Consider the following 20,586-nt stretch of genomic DNA (forward strand, 5'->3'; position numbering starts at 1 on the left):
AAAGATTCATTTTAGAGTCCACGTTGAATATAGTTCATATCTTGAAAGTTACGAATATGACATGCCATTACTGGGGATAAAAACACCCTTAACTTCCTTGGTTAACCATGGATGTTTCATCCTTCTTGTAGAGTCAGTTTTTCTCAAAGGAATATACCTTTGAGAGTTATGAAATATCTTAAATGTCTGTCACGGCTTCTCTACCATCTTACCTTTTAATCAATTTTCCCAGGCCACTTTAGCTAACTTTGTCTTCACACCTTTGTAATTGTCTTTATTTATGTTTAAGATACTAGTTTCAGGCTCAAGCTTCTTGCACTCAAACTGAATGCAAAATTCATCATGTTACGATTGCTCTTCCACAGAGGATCTTTTACTATGAGATCATTAATTAATCCTGACTCTTCACACATTATCAAGTCTAAAATACCCTGTTCCCTGGCTGGTTCCATGACATATTGTTCTAAGAAACTGTCCCGAATACACTCTATGAACTCATCCTCAAGGCTACCCTTGCCAACTTGATTTGTCCAATCTATATGAAGATATAAATCGCCCATGGTTATTGCAGAATCCTTCTTACAAGCCCCCTTATTTCTTGATTTATGCTCTGTCATACAGTGTAGATACTGTTAGGGGCTCTGTAAATTACCCCCACCAGTAGCTTCTTTCCCTTGCTATTTGATCTTACATTTTGAGCTTCCAAGCCAAGCTCATTTCTCACTACTGTGCTGGTCTCATCCTTTATGAACAAAGGTACCTCACCTCCTTTTCCTTTTCTATTCAGGCCCTGGAATTCTCTCCCTACACCTCTCTGCCTCTCTATCTTGCTTCCTCCTTTAAAGATACCTCTTTGACCAAGCTTTTGGTCATCTGACCTCACATCTGCTTTGTGGCTCATTGTCATACCAGTGAGGCACCTTGGGTGTTTCATTAACTAAAGGCGCTAAATAAATATAGGTTGTTGTTCCTATCCTTTCAAAACGTCCAATACTCTTGCATATTCAGTTCCCAGCCTTCGCCACCTTGCAATTATAGCTTTATAATGGCTATCATATCATATCCATTTATTTCTATTAATGCCAGCAGTTCATCTATCTTATAAGTTCTGCATACATTCAGATAAAGTTCTTTTAATTTTAACTTTTTGACCATTTTTCCTTATTCTGACCCTGTTGGCTGGTGCACTCTCATTTTAGTATGCTCTGTCCCTTGCTGTCACACTCTGTCCCTTCCTGTCACATTGTAGTTATCATTGCATGTATCAGTAACCTAAGTTTCCCTCTCATCTGAACCCTTCTTTGTTTTACCACCCCCTCCCCATTATTTAGTTTAAAGCCTCCTCTACAGCCATGGTTATTCGACTCACCAGGCTACTGATCTCAGTGCAGTTCGTGTGAAGACCACCCCAACAGAGCAGCCCCATCTATCCCCAGTATGGTGCCAGGGCACCATGAATTTTTTTATTCTTTCACAGGATGTGGGTGTCACTGGCTAGGCCAGCATTTATTGTCCATCCCTTATTGCCCTGGAGAAAGTGGTGATGAGCTACCTTCTCGAACTGCCACAGTCCATATGGTGTAGGTACACCCACAGTAATGTTACAAAGCGAGTTCCAGGATTTTGACCCAGTGACAATGAAGGAGCAGTGATATAGTTCCAAGTCAGAATGTTGTGTGGCTTGGAGGGGAACTTGCAGGTGGTGGTGTTCCCATATATCTGCTGCCCTTGTCCTTCTAGGTGGGAGAGGTCGCAGGTTTGGAAGGTGCTGTCGAAGGAGCCAAGGTGAGTTGCTGCGGTACATCTTGTACATGGTACACCCTGCTTCCATCATGCATTGGTGGTGGAGGGAGTGAAAGTTGAAGGTGGTGGATGGGGTGCAAATCAAGCAGGCTGCTTTTTCCTGGATGGTGTCAAGCTGCTTGAGTGTTGTTGGCGCTGCACTCATCCAGGCAAGTGGAGAATATTCTATCACACTCCTGACTTGTGCCTTGTAGATAGTGGGCAAGGCTCTGGGGAGTCAGGAGGTGAGTTACTCACCACAGAATTCCCAGTCTCTGACCTGCTCTTGTAGCCACAGTATTTATATGGCTGGTCCAGTTCAGTTTTTGGTCAGTGGTGACCCCCAGGATGTTAGTGGGGGATTCAGCAATGGTAATACCATTGAATGTCATGAGGAGATGGCTGGATTCTCTCTTTTTGGAGATGGTCATTACCTGGCACGTGTGGCACGAATGTTACTTTCCACTTAATAAGCCTGAATGTTGTCATGGTTTTGCTGCATATGGACACGGACTGCTTCAGTATCTGAGGAGTTGCGAATGGTGCTGAACAATGTTCAGCAGTGATCATCCCCACTTCTGATCTTATGATGGAGGGAAGGTCATTTTTGAAGCAGCTGAAAATGGTTGGGCCTAGGGTACTGCCATCTTCAAAATCAAAAGCCATATCTTCCACACCAGTGTTTGAGTCACGCATTCAAATCTGATCTTATTTAGTCTATGCCAATTTACTCGTGGCTCAGGTAGTAATCCTTTGTGATTCTGCTTTTTAATTTAGCCCCGAGCTACTCATAGCACCTTAGCAGAACCTTCTCCATCATCCTACCTCTGTCATCGGTAACTACATGGACCACAACACTGGATCCTTCCGCTCCCACTCCCACTCCCAAGTCCCTCTCCGGCTCTGAGGAGATGCCCTTTACCCTGGCACCAGGCAGACAAGACAACCTTTTGAAAGAGCAGCATCGGGCATTGAAGGGAAGCTATTGACTGTAGCAAGAGGAAGGGAGATGTCGTGATCGACGGGCGGCCGAAGGCTTCCTTGAGGGTCTGGGGTGGCTCTGCATTTCAGAGCTTGAGCTGTGGCTGGAGTCACTGAGGTGCATCCGTGAGGCAGAGAACTACATGGATAGCACGTTCAGAGATGTGGTCACACTGCAAGTTGGGGGAAAGCAGGCAGATAGGGAATGGAATGCCAGGCAGTCCAGGAGAAACAAGCAGGTAGTGCAGGAGTCCCCAGGGGTCCTGCTCACTAACCGGTTTTTCATTCTGGAGGAGTGCAGCATGAACCAAGCCCGTGGCACCATGGGTGGCCCAGCTGTACAGGAGGTGGGGAAGAAGAGCGGAAGGGCAGTACTGATAGGGGGTTCTTTAGTTAGGGGAGCAGACAGGCGCTTCTGCGGCCGTCAATGTGACTCCAGGATGGTTTATTGCCTTCCTGATTCAAGGGTCAAGGATGTCATAGAACGGCTGAAGGACATCCTTGTGGAGGAGGGCGAACAGCCAGAGGCCATGGTCCACATTGGTACTAATGACATAGGTAGGAAGGGGGATGTGGTCCTGCTAGGTAGAAAATTAGCAAGCTGAACCTCTAAAGTAGTAATCTCCGGATTACTCCCAATGCCATGTGCAAGTGAGTGCAGAAATAGCAAGTTAAGGCAGATGAATGCGTGGCTGGAAAGATGGTGAGGGAGGGAGGGCATTGGATGACTGGGACTAGCTCTGGCAGAGATGGAACCTTTACAAGCTGGATGGTTTGCATCAGAACAAAGCTGGGACTGAATTCCTTGCAGGCCGTTTTGCTGGTGCTGTTGGGAAGGCTTTAAACTAACTCAGCAGGAGTATGGGAACCAGGAGAGAATATTAGAAAGTAACACCAGGTGTACGGAATGTTGGGAGAGGCAGATAGCACTAAAATAGAGAATAGTAAGTTAATAGATGGAGTCGGAGTAAGGGAGCAAGAAATGAAGTCTAATTTGGGGTTACATTACATGTATGTGAATGCACGGAGTACGGTTAATAAAATTAGGGAATTACAGGCATAGGTTGCCTTGTGGGATTATGATGTGGCGATAATGGAGACCTGGATTAAGGAAGGGCAAACCTGGGTGCTAAATATCCCTGGTTACAAAGTGTTCAGAAAAGCTAGGAAAGAGAAAGAAAGAGGGAGGGTGTGGCGTTTTTGGTTAAGGAGAGTATTGCAGTACTGGAGAAAGAGGATGTGCCAGAGGATTCAAGGACAGAATCAATTTGGCTCGAGCTAAGGAATAAGAAGGGTGCAATTACTTTGCTCGGTGTAATGTATAGACCACCAGCTAGTGGGAAGGACATGGAGGAACAAACCTGCAAGGAAATTACAGAGAGGTGTAAACATCGTAGAGTAGTTATAATGGGGGACTTTAATTACCCGTATATAGACTGGGATAGTGGTAGTGGATGGAGTTTAGAAGGATGAGGGGGGGGATGTGATTGAAACTTACAGAATACTGAAAGGCCTGGATAGAGTGGACGTGGGGAAGATGTTTCCATTAGTAGGAGAGACTAGGACCCGAGGGCAAAGCCTCAGAGTAAAGGGAAGACCTTTTAAAACAGAGATGAGAAACTTCTTTAGCCAGAGAGTGGTGAATCTATGGAATTCATTGCCACAGAAGGCTGTGGAGGCCAGGTCATTGAGTGTATTTAAGACCGAGATAGATAGGTTCTTGATTGGTAAGGGGATCAAAGGTTACGGGGAGAAGGCGGGAGAATGGGGTTGAGAAACTTATCAGCCATGATTGAATGGCGGAGCAGACTCGATGGGCCGAATGGCCTAATTTCTGCTCCTATGTCTTATGGTTTTATGGTCTTATAGTGTAAGGGGCAGTGAGGGACAAGCGTTCCTAGATTATGTTTGGGAGAATTTCCTACAGCAGTATGTGTCCAGTCCAACAAGAAAGGAGGCACTGCTGGTTCTTGGGAATAAGGTGGGCCAAGTAGATCAAGTGACAGTAGGGGAACATTTAGGGGACAATGATCATTGTATCATAAGGTTTAGGATTACGGTGGAAAAGGATATTGGTCAATCCAGAGTAAGAATAATCAACTGGCACAGAGTGGACTTCAATGGGGCAAGAACAGAGCTGGGCCGGATAGACTGGAACCAAAGGTTGGTGGGGAAAACAGTAGCTGAACAATGGGCTACCTTCAAAGAGGAGATGGTTTAGTCCCAGTCAAGGTATGTTCCCTGAAAAGGGAAGTGTAGGACAAACAAATCCAGAGCTCCCTGGATGACATAGAAATTAAGTTAAAGAAGAAAACATGTGCTTACGACAGGTGTCAGGTAGCAAATACAATTAAGACCCAAGCTGAATACAGAAGGTTCAGAAGGGATGTGAAAAAGCAAATAAGAGAAGCAAAGAGAGATGAAAAAAAAAACCGGCAGCTAATATAAAAGGAAATCCCAAAGCATTCTATAAGCACACCCATAGTAAAAGGGTGGTAAAAGGAGTAGGGCCGATTAGGGACCAAAAAGGGGATTTACACAGAGGCAAGAGGCATGGCTAAGATATTAAATGAATACTTTGCATCTGTCTTTACCTACGAGGTAGATGCTGCCCAAGCCATGGCGACAGAATTTAACATTGATAAGGAGGAGATATTGGATAAGCTGTCAGTACTCAAAGTTCACAAGGCACCGGGACCGGATGAGATGCATCCAAGAATATTGAAGGAAGTGAGAGTGGAAGTTGCAGAGGCAATTGCAATAATCTTTCAATGTTCCCTGGATCCTGAGGAAGTGCCAGAGGACTGGAGAATTGCAAACATTACACCCTTGTTCAAAAAGGTTGTAAAGATCTGCCCTGCAATTACAGACCAGTCAGTTTAACTTTGATGATGGGGAAACTTCTAGAAACAATTATTTGGAATAGAATTAATAGTCACATGGAAAAATTTGTATTGATTTGGAAGAGCCAGCGTAGATTTGTTAAAGGAAAATCATGTTTAACTAATTTGCTGGAGTTTTTTGAAGAGGTAACAGAGATGGTTGATGGGGGCAAGGTCATTGATGTGGCGTATATGAACTTCCAAAAGGCTTTCAATATAGTGCCACACAACAGACTTGTGAGGAAAGTTATAGGCCATGGAATAAAAGGGACAGTAGCAACATGGATACAAAATTGGCTGAGGGATAGGAAGCAGAGTAATGGGTACTTTTGGGGCTGGAAGAAGGTTTGTAGTGGAGTTCCCCAGGGGTGGGTTTTGGGACCCTTGCTCTTCCTGATATATATAAATGATCTAGATCTTGGTGTGCAGGGGACAATTTCAAAATTTGCAGACAACACAAAACGTGGGAGAATTGTAAACTTTGAGGAGGACAGTGTAAAACTTCAAAAGGACATTGACACATTGGTGGAGTGGACAGATAGGTGGCAGATGAAGTTCAATGTGGAGAAGTGTGAGGTGATACACTTTGATACAAAAAACATGGAGAGACAGTATAAAATAAAGAAAACTATTCTAAAGGGCGTGCAGGAGCAGAGAGACCTGGGTGCATATGTGCTTAAGTTATTAAAGGTGACAGGACATGTAGAGAGAGCTGTTTCTAAAGCATATAATATTCTAAGCTTCATTAATAGGGACATAGAGTACAAGAGCAGAGAGGTTATGATGAACTTATACAAGACATGGGTTAGACCACAGCTGGAGTATTGTGTACATTTCTGGACGCCACACTATCGGAAGGATGTGAATGTATTAGAGAGAGTGCAGAAGAGGTTTATGAGAATGGTTCCAGTGATGAGACATTTCAGTTGAGGAAAGATTGGGGAAGTTGAGACTGTTTTCCTTGGAGAGGAGAAGGCTGAGAGGAGACTTCATGGAAGTTTTCAAAAAAATAAGGGGCCTGGACAGTGTAGATAGGGAGAAACTGTTCCCACTCGTAAACGGATCGAGAACCAGAGGGCACAGTTTTAAAGTGTTTTGCAAAAGAAGCAAATGTGAGGTGAGAAATAACTTTTTCACACAGCGAGTAGTTAGGGTTCGGAATGCACTACCTGGAAGTGCGGCAGAGGTAGGTTCAATTGAGGCATTCAAGAGGGCATTGGATGATCTAAATAGAAACAATGGGGATAATTTTCCCCCTGTCAGGCGGGCCGGTCGGGAGCGGGCGTGGGCAGGCGCAGAACCAATCGCCACCCGTGATCAACTGCACGCTGCCATTTTACGTGGGTGAGCAAATTGAGGCCCGCCCAGTGTGACCCATGCCTGGTAGCGCACAGCGCTACCTGTACGGGTGGGGGGAGGAAGGAGAGCGCAGAAATCACCCTGAGGCACAGAGCTGCCTCAGGGAGATTAAGTTCAGTTTCAACGTTCAAAATAAAGAAAGTGAAAAATTATTTACACATGTCCCCTTGTGACAGCATCACATGAGCTGGGACATGTTTATCAAATGTTTGAAAAATATTTATTAATTTAATAAACCCTTCATGAAACCTCACCCTGCCCGTGGATGAGGTTTCACGAAAAATGTGAAGGCCGTCTGGGCTCTTCGCCTGCCCGCCAACCTTAAGGTTGGACAGGCAGCCCTGTCAGTTGGGTAAATTAGTTAATTAATGGCCTTAACAGGCCTTTGACAGTTCGGTGGGCGCACAGCTGACTTCTGTGCACGCCTGCCGAATGGAAGATCGGAATGACGCCCGGTGATGTCAGGACGCACGCCGCCCCTGCACGCTGAACAGAAAATTCAGCGCAATGTGCAGCATTACGGAGAAAAGGCAGGAGATTGGTACTAAGTTAAAATACTTAGAGAGCCGGTGCAGACACAATGGGCTGAATGGCCTTCTATACCTTAACAACTCTGTGTTCATATTGAGGCCCAAGAGATTTAGTACAACCAAACAGAACATACCAATTGAGAGGGAATGGATTGTGGGAGTCCTGTTTGGGAATGTTTCTGGGAATTGTATTCCTAATACAGGAAGCAGTTCAACAAACTCTGGCTGGTGCATACGAAATCGGAGCAGAAGTAGGCCATTCTGCCCCTTGAGCGTGCTCCACCATTCAATAAGATCATGGCTGATCTGTTTGTGTTTCAAACTCCACAATCTCATCTACCTCTGATGACCTTTGGTTCCCTTGCCTAACAAGAATCTATCTACCTCTGCCTTAAAAATATTCAATGACCCCATCTCCACTGCCTTCGGAGGCAGAGAGTTCCAAAGTTGCACAACCCTCGGAGAGAAAAAAATTCTCCTCATCTCTGTCCTGAAAGGGCGACCCCTAATTTTAAAACAGTGCCCCCTAGTTCTGGACTCACCCACAAGAGGAAACATCCTTTCCACATCCACCTTGTCAATACCATTCAGGATCTTATATACTTCAATCAAGTTATCCCTCACTCTTCTAAACTCTAGTGGAAACAAGCCCAGCCTGTCTAACCTTTCCTCATTAGACAACCCGCTCATTCCACATATCAATCTAGTAAACCTCCTCTGAACCGCCTCCAACTTGTTTACATCCTCCCTTAAATAAGGAGACCAAAACTGCACACAATATAGGAGATGTGGTCTAACCAATACCCTGTGTAACTGAAGCATAACATCCTTATTTTTACATTCAATTTCTCTTGTAATAAAGGATAGCATTCCATGAGCTATCTTAATTACTTGCAGTACCTGCTTACTAACTTTTTGGGACTCATATACTAGAGCACTTAGATCCCTCTGCACTTTGGAATTCTGCAGCCGTTCCCCATTTAATTAATACTCTGCTTTTTTATTCTTCCTGCCAAAGTGAACAACTTCACATATTCCTACATTAGATTTTTGCTCACTCACTCAACCTATCTATATCCATCTGCAACTTCCTTATGTCCTTTTCACAACATACTTACCTACCCATCTGTGTGTCATCTGCAAATTTAGCCACCATGCCTTCACTCCCCTCATCTAAGCCATTGATATAAATTGTAAAAAGTTGAGGCATAGACCCTTGCAGAACTCCACTCGTCACATCCTGCCTTTCAGAAAAATACCCATTTATGCATTCTTTCTGTTTTCTGCCAGCCAGCCAGCCTTCTAGCCATGCTATTATGTTACCCACTACACCATGACCTTTTATTTTCTGCAATAACCTTTGATGTGGCACCTTATCAAATGTTTTCTGGAACTCCAAGTACAGCATGTCTACAGGCTCCCCCTTATCCACAACTCATGTTACTCCTTCAAAGAATTCCAATAAATTGGTTAAGCATAATTTCCCCTTCACAAAACCATGTTGTCTCTCCCTGATTACCTAGAGTTTCTCTAAATGCCCGGCTATAACCTCCTTAATGATCAATTCTAACACCTTCCCCACGACAGACCTCAAGCTAACCGGCCAATAGTTTCCTGTTTTCTGCCTCCCTACCGTCTTGAATAGAGGGGTTATGTTTGCTACTTTCCAGTCTGATGGAACCTTTCCAGAATCTAGCGAATTTTGGAAAACCAACGCATCTACTACCTCATTAGCCACCTCTTTTAAGACTCTAGGATTATCAGGACCCGGAGTCTTGTCAGCCCACAGCTTCATCAGTTTTCTCAGTACTGCTTCCCTAGTGATTGTAATTTTACCAAGTTGCCCTTTCCCTTCCACCTCCTGATGTACTGCTATTACTGGAATGTTTTTTGTATCCTCTGTAATGAAGACAGAAACAAAATATTTGTTCATTTCATCCGCCATTTCTTTATTATCTACTATTAACTCCCCACTGTCACACTCTAGAGGAACAACACTCATCCGTTTTTACTGCTGCACATGCTTTGGGGAGTGGTTACAAAGTGGTTGCTGAGTTTTTCTGCTAAGGAGGCACATGGACTTTAATTCCTGCTGTAGGGGGATGTTAATTGCATCTTTGCTCCTGGGAGGTTCCCTGCTAAAGAAAATGGGAATTTTCTGGGAATGCCAGTAGATAAAGTGTAACATGGTTAGTGTGTAATAAAAGTAGATAATATAAAACAAATATAAATACCTAACCAATGAAGAGGAAGATGCTGCAGATAAATTCAACTCATACATTTTTATAATAAAGGTATTAAGCCTTTAATTGTCCTGTGCAACTGTAAAATAACATATATTTCTATCAACCATATTATAATCTGCAGTAACAAAATCTAAATGTTTGTCTTCAGTTAGTGTAATTTTTACTAAACTAAATTGTTAACAATTTTGTTGGCTGTAATTTATTCTTAATTTCATTTGAACCCATGTAAATTACAGTTTGATTACTTGCTCTACCATTTAGTATATGTTAACCCAAATCATTTGTAAATTGCTAATTTTTAAAGTTATTTTTAAAAATTGAACAGGCCACACAATGCAATCCTTTTCACTTGAAAATTTATCTGGGCATGTATTTTTTTGCCCTTCACAATGCCAAACTTCAAAGTATGTGGAGGATTGTGTGGTATGCTTTGTGCACAATGTTACCGACACGCAGGTTGTCTCTTTATTCCCCCAGTAACCCTGCAATTTATTTTGTTGATATGCAGGTGTTCTGATAGCATACGAAGGCTTACCTCTTCACTTAGCATTATTCCCTAAGCTGTGGACAGAAATTTACCAGTCTCAGGTATTTTAAGCTTTTGTTACTGTAATGACTTTCTAATGTGTTTTTAAGGTGTTTTTCTTTAATTTTGAGAATAAAATAATTGTGATGTTTAGTTGGCACACTGTACTAGTTCAAAAACAAAAGGATTGCAATAATAAATTCTTTCTTAGAATTTTGTGTGTCTTTGATAATATTAATAATTTGCTGACATCACCACCTCCTCCTTCAATTTTCTAAAATATCCAGTTAGGTTACCCACAGCTGACTCGTTACCAGATTAAAACCTCATTCTATAACAGTAATTAACTATAATTGGGATTGATGACTTTTGAGGTCACATGATATTTGATAATGAAGAAGGCCTAGTATGTACTTGGTAAGGTTAAGAAAAGGTGCCTTTAGTTGTGACTGTTTTCTCAACAATTACTGTAAACTTACACTTCATGACAAAACAAACTAAATTTATAAAATGATGTAAATAATGCAATGTAATTTTAAACCGAAGTATTCATTACAGTTGATATTACAGTGATGTCATAAAGTCTGTACATGAGAAATGTACATTTAACAGCTGACACAACATGTCAGAACTGCTATACCCTGCCCCAAAATCATTTTAAATGTTTTAGCATAAAATGTTTCCAATAGTAAGCTCAGTTGTGCTATTGAGAAGTTCTGTGCATTATACAGGATGATCTTCACATGGGAGCTGCATTAATCATGTTTGGCTGGTGGGAGACCAACAGGCACGGGCCTGAAAGTCAGTCACTCACCAGCCCTCATGGCTGGGAATGATGCTTGACCTGAAGTAATAAGAGTGAGGAAGGGAAGTAAGGGAGAGAAATTGTACACTTAACTGTGCACAGATAAAGTTCATTTAAGTTATTTTGCTGCACTATTATTCTCATTCACATCATTTTTTTTTCAGTCGCCCATGGCAAAGAATTGTGTTAAGCTGCTGTGTGATGAACCAGTATTTGCTGAATATATTAAATGCATTTTAATGGACGAGAGGATCTGCCTGAATAACAATGCAGTTTATACCTTTCTTGCTTGCTTCCTTCCTAAGGTATGATGTACCGTTTGTCCCTATACCGTAACATGTGTTCATTAATAATATTTTATCCAGTTAATATGCAATAGAACTATGGGATTTCATTGTTGTACAGAATTAAGGAAATTTACTTCTGCTGTTGCAGTGCATTGGTACTGAACTCTGATCTTAAAAAAAGATGCTGATAGCTTCCCAGATGATTTGGTGAGTTTCTCCATTGGGTAACTGAGCCATAGAGACCAAGAGGCTCTAGGTTTGATGTTTGGTGCTAAGTTAGGTGGTCTCATTTAGAGTGGTGATCCAAATGATAACACATGACCTCAATGAACCAAGTTTGGGGAGGAAGAGGTTCCCATGCATAATTGCTGCAAACTGGGAGTGTGCATGGCTGTCAAAAGAGCAGAATTGGACTTTGATCCCCGCCCCCCCCCTGCAATCAAATGAATCAAAGCAGACACATGAATAATAAACAGTTGGGTGAGGTACTTCAACGAATCTGTACAACTGTAAAGGAAAAGAGAAGAGAAAAAAGGGATAAAATCGGCAAGAAAGAATAGATACAGATACAAGTAACCCAAGATTCACAATTTCTTGTGACTTCAAGAAACACTTGGTTAGCCTGACTTTCTTATTAAGTATATTCAAGCCACTCAGAGAAAAACAGTGTCTCTTAAATTTTAGGCTAATTCTATTGATTAAACTCGACATTATTATTCCAGGAAATTTAAAATGTCGTACATTAGAAGTCACATTTCTAATGTACGGCACTGTAATCTCGTGATATGTTGATTTACAGACATTTTTATTTTGCTGGTTTTGAAGTTGAGTATAGAATTTTTTTCTGAGGATTTTCTTGGCTATTCCTTCATTTGACATTCTATTTTGTATCAGTAAATTATGATCTGCAATTATGATAAAATTTTAAATGAACATCATGAAATTCAACTTCCATATTAATTACATGTTTCATAGTTTGTTTTTTTATCTTCCAGACCTTGGATCTCTCTTTATTTCTGATGCCTGATGTTCATTTTTATTTTGTTTGGGCATCTTTATTAGGCTTGCTGTTCCTGACTGCCATGCTCCAATTTTTGTGCTAGTTCTTCTTTTCATCTGGTTACCCTTCAAAACTTTTGCTTTTAACTTTATCCTGTTTTTGCTAGCTTTCCAATTTTCATGTTTCTGCTACTCCATGCATCTGCTCTTTTTCAAAAAAAGTATTAGCTTGTGGTCCTATTTCCTGAGCAGGTCTCTTGCTGAGGGCTCTGATAGCCTTAATTTAAAATCAAATTAAAATGATCAATGCCTGGTAAATGAATTGTAGGTATCCTTGCACAAATTGCTAGACTTCAGCACTCTGAAGTAGTAGGATACACACCTTAGTGTGGAGGGGACAAAACCAATCATCTTGGTGATTACAACTGTCCAAAAATCGATAACTTGAATGCCTACGTCCTTTTTAGTTAAAAGAGTAAGCATGGAAGCAGGCTTCAACATAGTAGCCTAATGATCAAAAATCAAGGAGTAATAACTTATAGTACATTACTTACAGAAACAGCGAAGGCATTATAGGAAAATAGGACTCAGGAGTAGGCTATTCAGCCCTTCGAGCCTGCTCCGCCATTCGATAAGATCATGGCTGATCTGGCAGTGGTCCGAACTCCACTCTCCTGTCTGCCCCCCATAACCCCTGATTCCCTTGTTTATCAAAAATCTATCTAACTCAGCCTTGATTAGATTTAATAAAATTATGGAGCCTGAAGTGAAACATTGGCATCAGGCAGCCTACACTATAAGGGAATAGAATGAACAAGGCAGTCTTGTATAAATTCTTTACAGAGGAGGATGAGGGAACAGTTCCAGAAGAAGATGCAGAAGAGCAACTAATAGCTATGAATATTAAATAGGAAACTGGGGCTGAAAAATAAATGAGATTTAAAAGTTAATAGGTTAGCAAACCCATAATGATACGTTCCAAAATACTGAGGAAGGTAAGGGAAGAAATAGCAGAATCGTGAAGTGAAATATTTTCAAATAAAAATTGCAGAGAGGCAATATAAATTGAATGGTACAATTTTAAAGGAGCACAAGAACAGATAGACTTGGGATTCACATACATAAACCTTTAAGAGTGGCAGGACAAGTTGACATGGCTGGATGTCAAGAACTTAGAGAGAGCACACAGGAAATTTACTAGAATGGTACAAGGGATGAAGGACTTGATGTGGAAAGACTAGAGAAGCTGGCATTGTTCTCCTTAGAACAGAGTATGTTATGGGGAGATTTAGTAGAGTTCCTGAAAATTATGAGGGGCTTTGATCAAGTAGGTAGGGAGAATGTGTTCCCGTTGATAGGAGCATCGGTAACCAGAGCAGAGATTTAAGATAATTGGCAAAAATCCAGAGGGGGAAATGAGAATTTAATCTGGAACGTTGTGTAGGAGAGGTGATAGCAGATTCAACCATAGCTTTCTAAAGTGAACTGGATGTATAATTGAATAAGAGATATTCGCAAAGCTCTGGAGAAAGCACAGGAGAATAGGACAAACTGAACAGTTCTTTCAAGGGAGCAGCACAGACGTGATGGGCCAATGGTCCTTTCTGAGTTGTATGATTCTATAACACTTAAGAAGTTTCAAAAATTCTTTGGAGTAGGCATTTATATTAAAAGACTGCCAGAAATATTAATTTTTCTTTTAAACCTCTTGTGTACCAAAATACATTTGTAACTGAATAATCCATCAACTTGTTTGTTTTATTTGAAACTGTGCCACCTTCATTATTGACATTGTTTTTTCAGGTCCAGAATCAGGTATTTTCCAGTTCAAACTGTTCTAGTTTGATCAATAATTTAATCTCAAATCTAATAAATGAGTACCATAGCCTTGAGCCGGAGCTTCTGGGACAGCGTGTTGAAATCTCTAAAGTTGGTGCTATTCTAAACGGGGTAAGATTACATATGATGCTCCTCTATGAAATTAAAACTTTGTTTTTCTAGCTTTCCACTTGATATCATTATTATAAGTGTTATACCAACTACAGTATCTTAACTATTTTCTATATCAACTAAGCACTTTGTGCTTTCACTTCTCAGGCATTAGTCTGAGTATAACCAAACCAATACATACCAAATCTTGTCCCTGTTTCTGAGCCTCCTTCGTAAAATGTGTTTGGGGCATTCTCAAACCAGTTCCTAAACAACTAATTACACTCTATTTTTTTTTTAAAAAAAGATTGCTAGTCAAGTTGTGATTTATTTTCTTATTTACAGGATCTTCGAGCTCTTGCTTTGCTGCTTTCCATACACACCCCCAAACTATTGGACTCAGCACTAATCCAGACATTACAGGACTTGTTGAACAAGTGCAGAACTTGTCAACAACAGAGAAGTGCACTACAGGAACAGGAAGCAAAGGAAAGAAAGACAAAAGGTATGTATCATGGATTATTTAGATCATTTATTTAAATTCTGTGAAATAATTTTGACATTTTGCCTCTAAGCTAATATCACAAGAGTTACTAATATTCCCATCAGTGCAGTACTATCATACTTTACATAGATTTATAATCTTTACCATTTATGTGTGTATTACCTATATTGACATGATTATCTTTGCAGGCCTTTTTTACTCACTGGAAATAATGGCCGCTTTAGTACAGAGGGTAACCCAGCCCTTGCAGCTTTCTGCAAGAAGATGCACTTCTTTGTACTGCTGTGCATCCTCTCCAAAATAAATAGGTGGCTTTAGTACTAGAGAGAGACTCCAATTTCAGAAATGCTAAAAAGTCTGGGATCTATATTTCAGGGACCTATTCAACAAAGCTCTCCTCCAAAAGCACCCAAGCCACCCGTAGGAGGATAAAGTTGGAGGAGCACAAGAAAGAAACCAACAACAGTTTAGCCATAGTTAGACAAGGACAGCTACCTAGTGCAGCCAAAAGAAATCTTAATGTATCAATGTGCTTCTCCTGCAACCACTGTGAAATCAAAATATACACTTCCTTCATAAAATGTGTAAGTAAAGGTAAACCAAAATTCTATCTAAAAGAATCCATATTATGAGTGAAGTAACTTGGAACTCATAAGTCAATATCTATTGTGTTGGATATATTTAGTGTGCTTACCAAAGTTAATGTGGCAGAAAAACAGGAACAGGAGTAAGATATTTAGTCCCTCAAGCTTGTTCCTCCATTCAGTGAGATCATGACAGATCAGCAACCTAACTCCATGTACCTGCCTTTGCCCTTTGTCCCTCAGTACTTTTGGATAACAAAAATCTAGTAATCTCAAATTTAAAATTATCGGTTGATCTAGCATCAATTGCCATTTGCAGAAAGAGTTCCAAACTTATTCCACCCTTTCAGTGTATAAGTGTTCCTTAATTTCACTTCTGGAAGTTCTGGCTGTAATTTTTAGACTATGCCTCCTTGCCCAAGACTTCCCAGCCAGAGGAAACATTGTCTTCTACCAATTATGTGTTCCCTTTAATATCTTGAAGATTCTATCAAATCACCCCTTAACTCTTTAAATTCCAGGGAAAACAACCCTGGCTTGCCTAATCCCCTCTTGTAACTTAATACTTGGAGTCTGGGTATCATTTTGGTAAATCTAGGTTGCATTCCTTCCAAGGCCAATTATTCTTCCTAAACTGCACCTCAAGCTGTTCACAGTACTCCAGGTGTGGTCTAGCCAGGGCTTTGTGTAGCTGTAGCATAACTTCAATCCCCTAAAGCTTTGTTGTTTGAACTTTCATGATGTACCAATGACCTAATGACTTAATGAGTTACTTCCATTAACAGGGTACTCCTTTTCCAGCAGATGTTTCTGCTAGTGGCTGTACATGTAAATTTGAGAGTATATCTAACAACAAACATACTTTTTCTATGTAGAAGGTTGTAGATGTTAAAAATGCTAGCACCTAATATCTGTTGATGTATAAAATGAAGCTTGAAAATAACATAACTGCATGGGAAAGCAGCACTTTGGCATTAAATGCAGCATTTTTGTTCTTGGCCTGAAGCATGATTAAATGGAAAGTAGCAGACATAACCACCCCCCCACCCCATTAACAAAAGCTCCCTGAATCCACCTCATGCAAGGCAAGATTCCTGTGAAGGAATCCAAGAACTTAGATCAATCTTGCTAAAGCTAAGTTTAGGACAGGGTGGACTTCCTGTGCCTCAATCAATATATTTTAAAAACAACAGCTCTTGCCACAAAAATATTGTTCTGAATGTTTTAAGATTCTGAGAGCTGTGAATAAGTATCTTGACTTCTTTCCAGTCCTCAAATAGACATTTCATCACTGTAATTGTACCTGAGGCACTTATCAATTATTGTTGGCAGAGACTATGGCTCACAGTTTCTTAAGACTTTGGCTCTTTGCTAAACCAGAGTCTATTATATCAGCTTCTGTAAGTAAAATAATATGTCTGCATCAGAAGAGTTTTATAATTCAGTATGTAGCCCTATCAACCACTATCATTATTTTTCTCCCCTTTCCCAACATTTCCTCATGAAATACAGGCAACATTTTAACAACTTTTTTCTCCTTTTGCAGATGATGAAGGAGCCACTCCTGTGAAAAGGAGGCGTGTTAGCAGCGATGAAGAACATCCTCTGGACAACAGCACTGGACATAGTACACCCAGTGACACTAGGACAGAACCTAGAGAGGCATTAACCCCAGCCAGTACCTCAGACACTGAGACTAGAGACTCAGCAGTTATTGATCCAGGCACTGAACATGACCCACCAACCCCTGATCCAATTTCTGTGAAAGAAGATAAAACGGAACTTTCTTCAAGTGCACATGAGACATTAATCAGCAATAGGCCCCAGGACTCTTTAGAGCAGATGCAAGGGGAGGATACAGTGGAGGATTGCAAAGTGGTGAAAGAACTACTAAGTTCCGAAAAGGAAACTAGTGTGAATGATGACGACTCTGACTCTCCCTCTACACCACCGCCTGTTGCCACAGTTTTATCTGATCTAACTGACCTTAGGAACTGTGAGGCTCAAAATCTGCCTTTCGACCCAGAGACCAGTTTATCCAACAGCTGTACCCATTCCAGAGGACTCTTTAATGTGCAGCAGCAGGATCTTTTAGATAATTTGTGCAGGACCATTGAATCCACGATTAGTGCGGTCACAAGAATATTGAGCAGAGGGAATCAACCCACTTCTTGATGAGACTACTAGCATGACTAGTTCTGTCTTTTTTAAATACAGTTTGAGTTTTCGTTTAATTCTGTTCTGCCTGTTGGATCTGATGCTTTGTGCTTCACTGTCAAGTGACATTTTTCTGCTTGAATGCCTGTTAGTTGTTTGTATGAAGAAGCATCTCAGCCATGAGAGAAATCCAGTGTGTTAGGGTTATGCGCTTGAAGATGTGATAAGTGGAAATCTAAACACAAATTTCTAGGTAACTTAAAACAAAGGCATTTACAGCACATTTCTCAAGGGCAATCATATTAATGGTCAGCTTTTACATAGAAGTAATTTGTTGTGGCTTTTCATCCAGATTTGAGGTGTATCTTCGGGTGAAGGGTTACAGAGATTTTTGTTCTTCATATTGTATGATGTAATTTAAAGATATTGCATTTTTACTGTGTATAATATTGTGTCTTTTGTTGCCGGTTTTTGTACTCTATTAAGGAGGCAATTTTGCCTCAAATCTCCGTGGTTCTATTATCCAAATTAAGTTGTTTACTTGTATACTAAACCAACCACGATTAATTTGATTCTGTTAAGAATCCTCTGTAGACATCGACTGGCATAAGTAAGGTGCTTTATCTGACAGGTTTCCCATGGCGGAAATAAAGCACACAAAATAAAAATTAGAACTTTATTTTGTTCTCAAGAATGTTTTATTATATACACAAAGTTAACTGCCAGCTATTCTGCACAAAGGAATAAAGTAGGTATTAGATTCGTATCTTAATAATCACAAGTTGTTTTTCTCACTGACGTCTCATTGTCTATGTTAAATTGTAATGAACTCACTGAAGACCATAGAGTTTGCCATTTGATGTGTAATTTTACACTGAAATTCAAACAAAAGGTAGACATGATGGGTTTTTAAAAGTGCTATTGTGGATTTAACCTAACACTAAAGGTTCATTGCTACTGCGCTAAAAGCAGTAAGCTAGTTATTAGAGACAGATCATTCACTCTGCCACTTCCTGATACTACTGTAAGTCTTTCCAAGAACTGTATTTTAAGTCAAACTTGGACAGGCATTGAAAGTGCTTTTGGCCTTAATGCATTTAATGTTGAGGGGTTTTTTTTGGTAATCAGAAAGCAGTACCTATACATAAGTATTTAGACCATACTGATGCTTGATACATTGTGAAAAAAAGCCTTATCCACATTCCTGAGTTGTTTAATATGTCTGACAAATGTATCAAATTTTCACATTATGCACAAGGAGAGTTTGCATCTGCATCGTTTCTGAATAAGAAGTAAGAAGCAAAGTTAATTAAACTTTTGATGTGACAAATATATGCAGAAGGATAACCCAGAAGATAAAGGGATTACACATGGTGCAATATTCCAGAATTGATGAGACCTCCTTCCTGAAGAGTGAGAAGGCAATATGCTATATTATCTGATCTGCATATAAAATAAATCAGAATGTAGTGTTGAAATGAAGGCAAAAAGGCAAGTCTGGATAAAGAGTTATTTTTTATCAAACATGCAGTTACAATTTATAAATAAATGTGTTCTCCACCAAAATAAACAAGATGCAACCTTGATGATAAAGGAATTTAAAGATATTTGAATCCTGAAAAAACAAGGATGTAATTTAAATTTTATTTATATAGCAAGACTGAAAAAAATGTAATGAAATTGTGTGTCAGTTGTATTGACCATATTTTATTGCATAATAAAAGCTATTTATATTTGTCCTGTTACAGAAAACCCTCAAGTGTTAACTACCAAACTTTGAGAGGACCTGTTACTGAAAGGATCCTCCACATGGTGGTAACCTGGAGAGGGACAAGGTAGGGAGTAAGCCACAAGGCCACACACACATTCTGAGCTGGACCCGCAACTGTAAAGGTTTGTATCCTTCTTTGAACAAAAGATCTCAAACTGTGCAGCACGTCTGAAATGTTAAGTCTCTGATCATGTGATCTTTATATACCAATCCCATGTTCTATCTCTGTTCACAGGATGATTTTATACAACTTTAATATGTCATTTCATCTCACTTTCCTTCAAGCGATGTTACATTCAGAAAAACTAAATCATACTTGGGAGTTATTATATTATGATTATCACACTATAAATATAATTCTTTGGTGGATTTCAAACTCTGGTTGAGTTAACTCCACTCTGGTGCACTCCTGGATGGGTTTCATTTGTCGTTTTGGTTCACACTAATCTTTTTTTTCCTGTTAAATCTTCCTAATCATTGTATTTAATTTGATATTGTTGTTATCTCATGTTAATCTCAAGCTTAGCTTTCTAGTTTAGTTGGTGTAATATTGGGTACTCCATTACAGAAAGGATATTAAAACCATGAGAATATCCAGTGTAGATTCATCAGAATAATACCATGGGTTGCGGAAGCTACAGTTATGAAGATGGTACATGGGAGCAAAATAGTTGAGCGTTTTTTAAAAATTATCATTGATTTGATAGGGTGAATAGGGAAAGACTTTTTTTTGGTTAATACACAAAGGGTAATTAGAAACATGGAATCCCTTGCCAAAGGAAGTGTTTGAGGCAAAAGCAATTTCATCTTTAAAGGGCATAGTGAGTAAATATTTGAAGAAGAGGCAGGTACAAAATTATTTGGAGGAAATACAGCAGAGGATTTAATTTTGGATAACTATTTGGAAAGAGATGACATAGGCATAATGGGCCAAATGGCCACCTCCTGTAGATTTTTTCTTCAATTGGCTCTTTTTGTACTGGCTCTGATATTTCAAATGTTGCATGAGCTATTATATATTGTTTCTTAGCTGTTGATCACCTGTTAACAAGAACATTAATAGGAACAGGAGTAGGCTATACGGTCCCTTGAGCCTATTCTGCCATTCAATACAATTATGGTTGCTCCATCTCAACTCCACTTTCTGTTCCCCATAACCCTTGCCTCCCATATAGTTCAAAAATCTGTCTATCTCAGCCTTGAATATGTTCAATGATTCAGCCTCCACAATTTGGTCTTACCA

The 20,586-nt window shown here is 40.1% G+C and overlaps 1 protein-coding gene across 1 annotated transcript in view; it reads left to right on the forward strand.

Annotated features, from left to right (window-relative positions):
• The window catches only part of usp34 (ubiquitin specific peptidase 34), a 273,481-nt gene extending 255,230 nt beyond the window's left edge, over positions 1-18,251 (forward strand). The window contains exons 75-79 of the mRNA XM_078556887.1: positions 10,289-10,368; positions 11,276-11,416; positions 14,201-14,347; positions 14,672-14,831; positions 16,962-18,251. Coding sequence (XP_078413013.1) covers positions 10,289-10,368; positions 11,276-11,416; positions 14,201-14,347; positions 14,672-14,831; positions 16,962-17,590 — 1,157 coding nt within the window. The 3' untranslated portion in view covers positions 17,591-18,251. The remainder of the gene's footprint in view (positions 1-10,288; positions 10,369-11,275; positions 11,417-14,200; positions 14,348-14,671; positions 14,832-16,961) is intronic.
• The last annotated feature ends 2,335 nt before the right edge of the window (positions 18,252-20,586 follow it).

This window comes from Cetorhinus maximus, chromosome 14 (assembly GCF_964194155.1).
Source record: "Cetorhinus maximus chromosome 14, sCetMax3.hap1.1, whole genome shotgun sequence".
Lineage (NCBI taxonomy): Eukaryota > Metazoa > Chordata > Chondrichthyes > Lamniformes > Cetorhinidae > Cetorhinus > Cetorhinus maximus.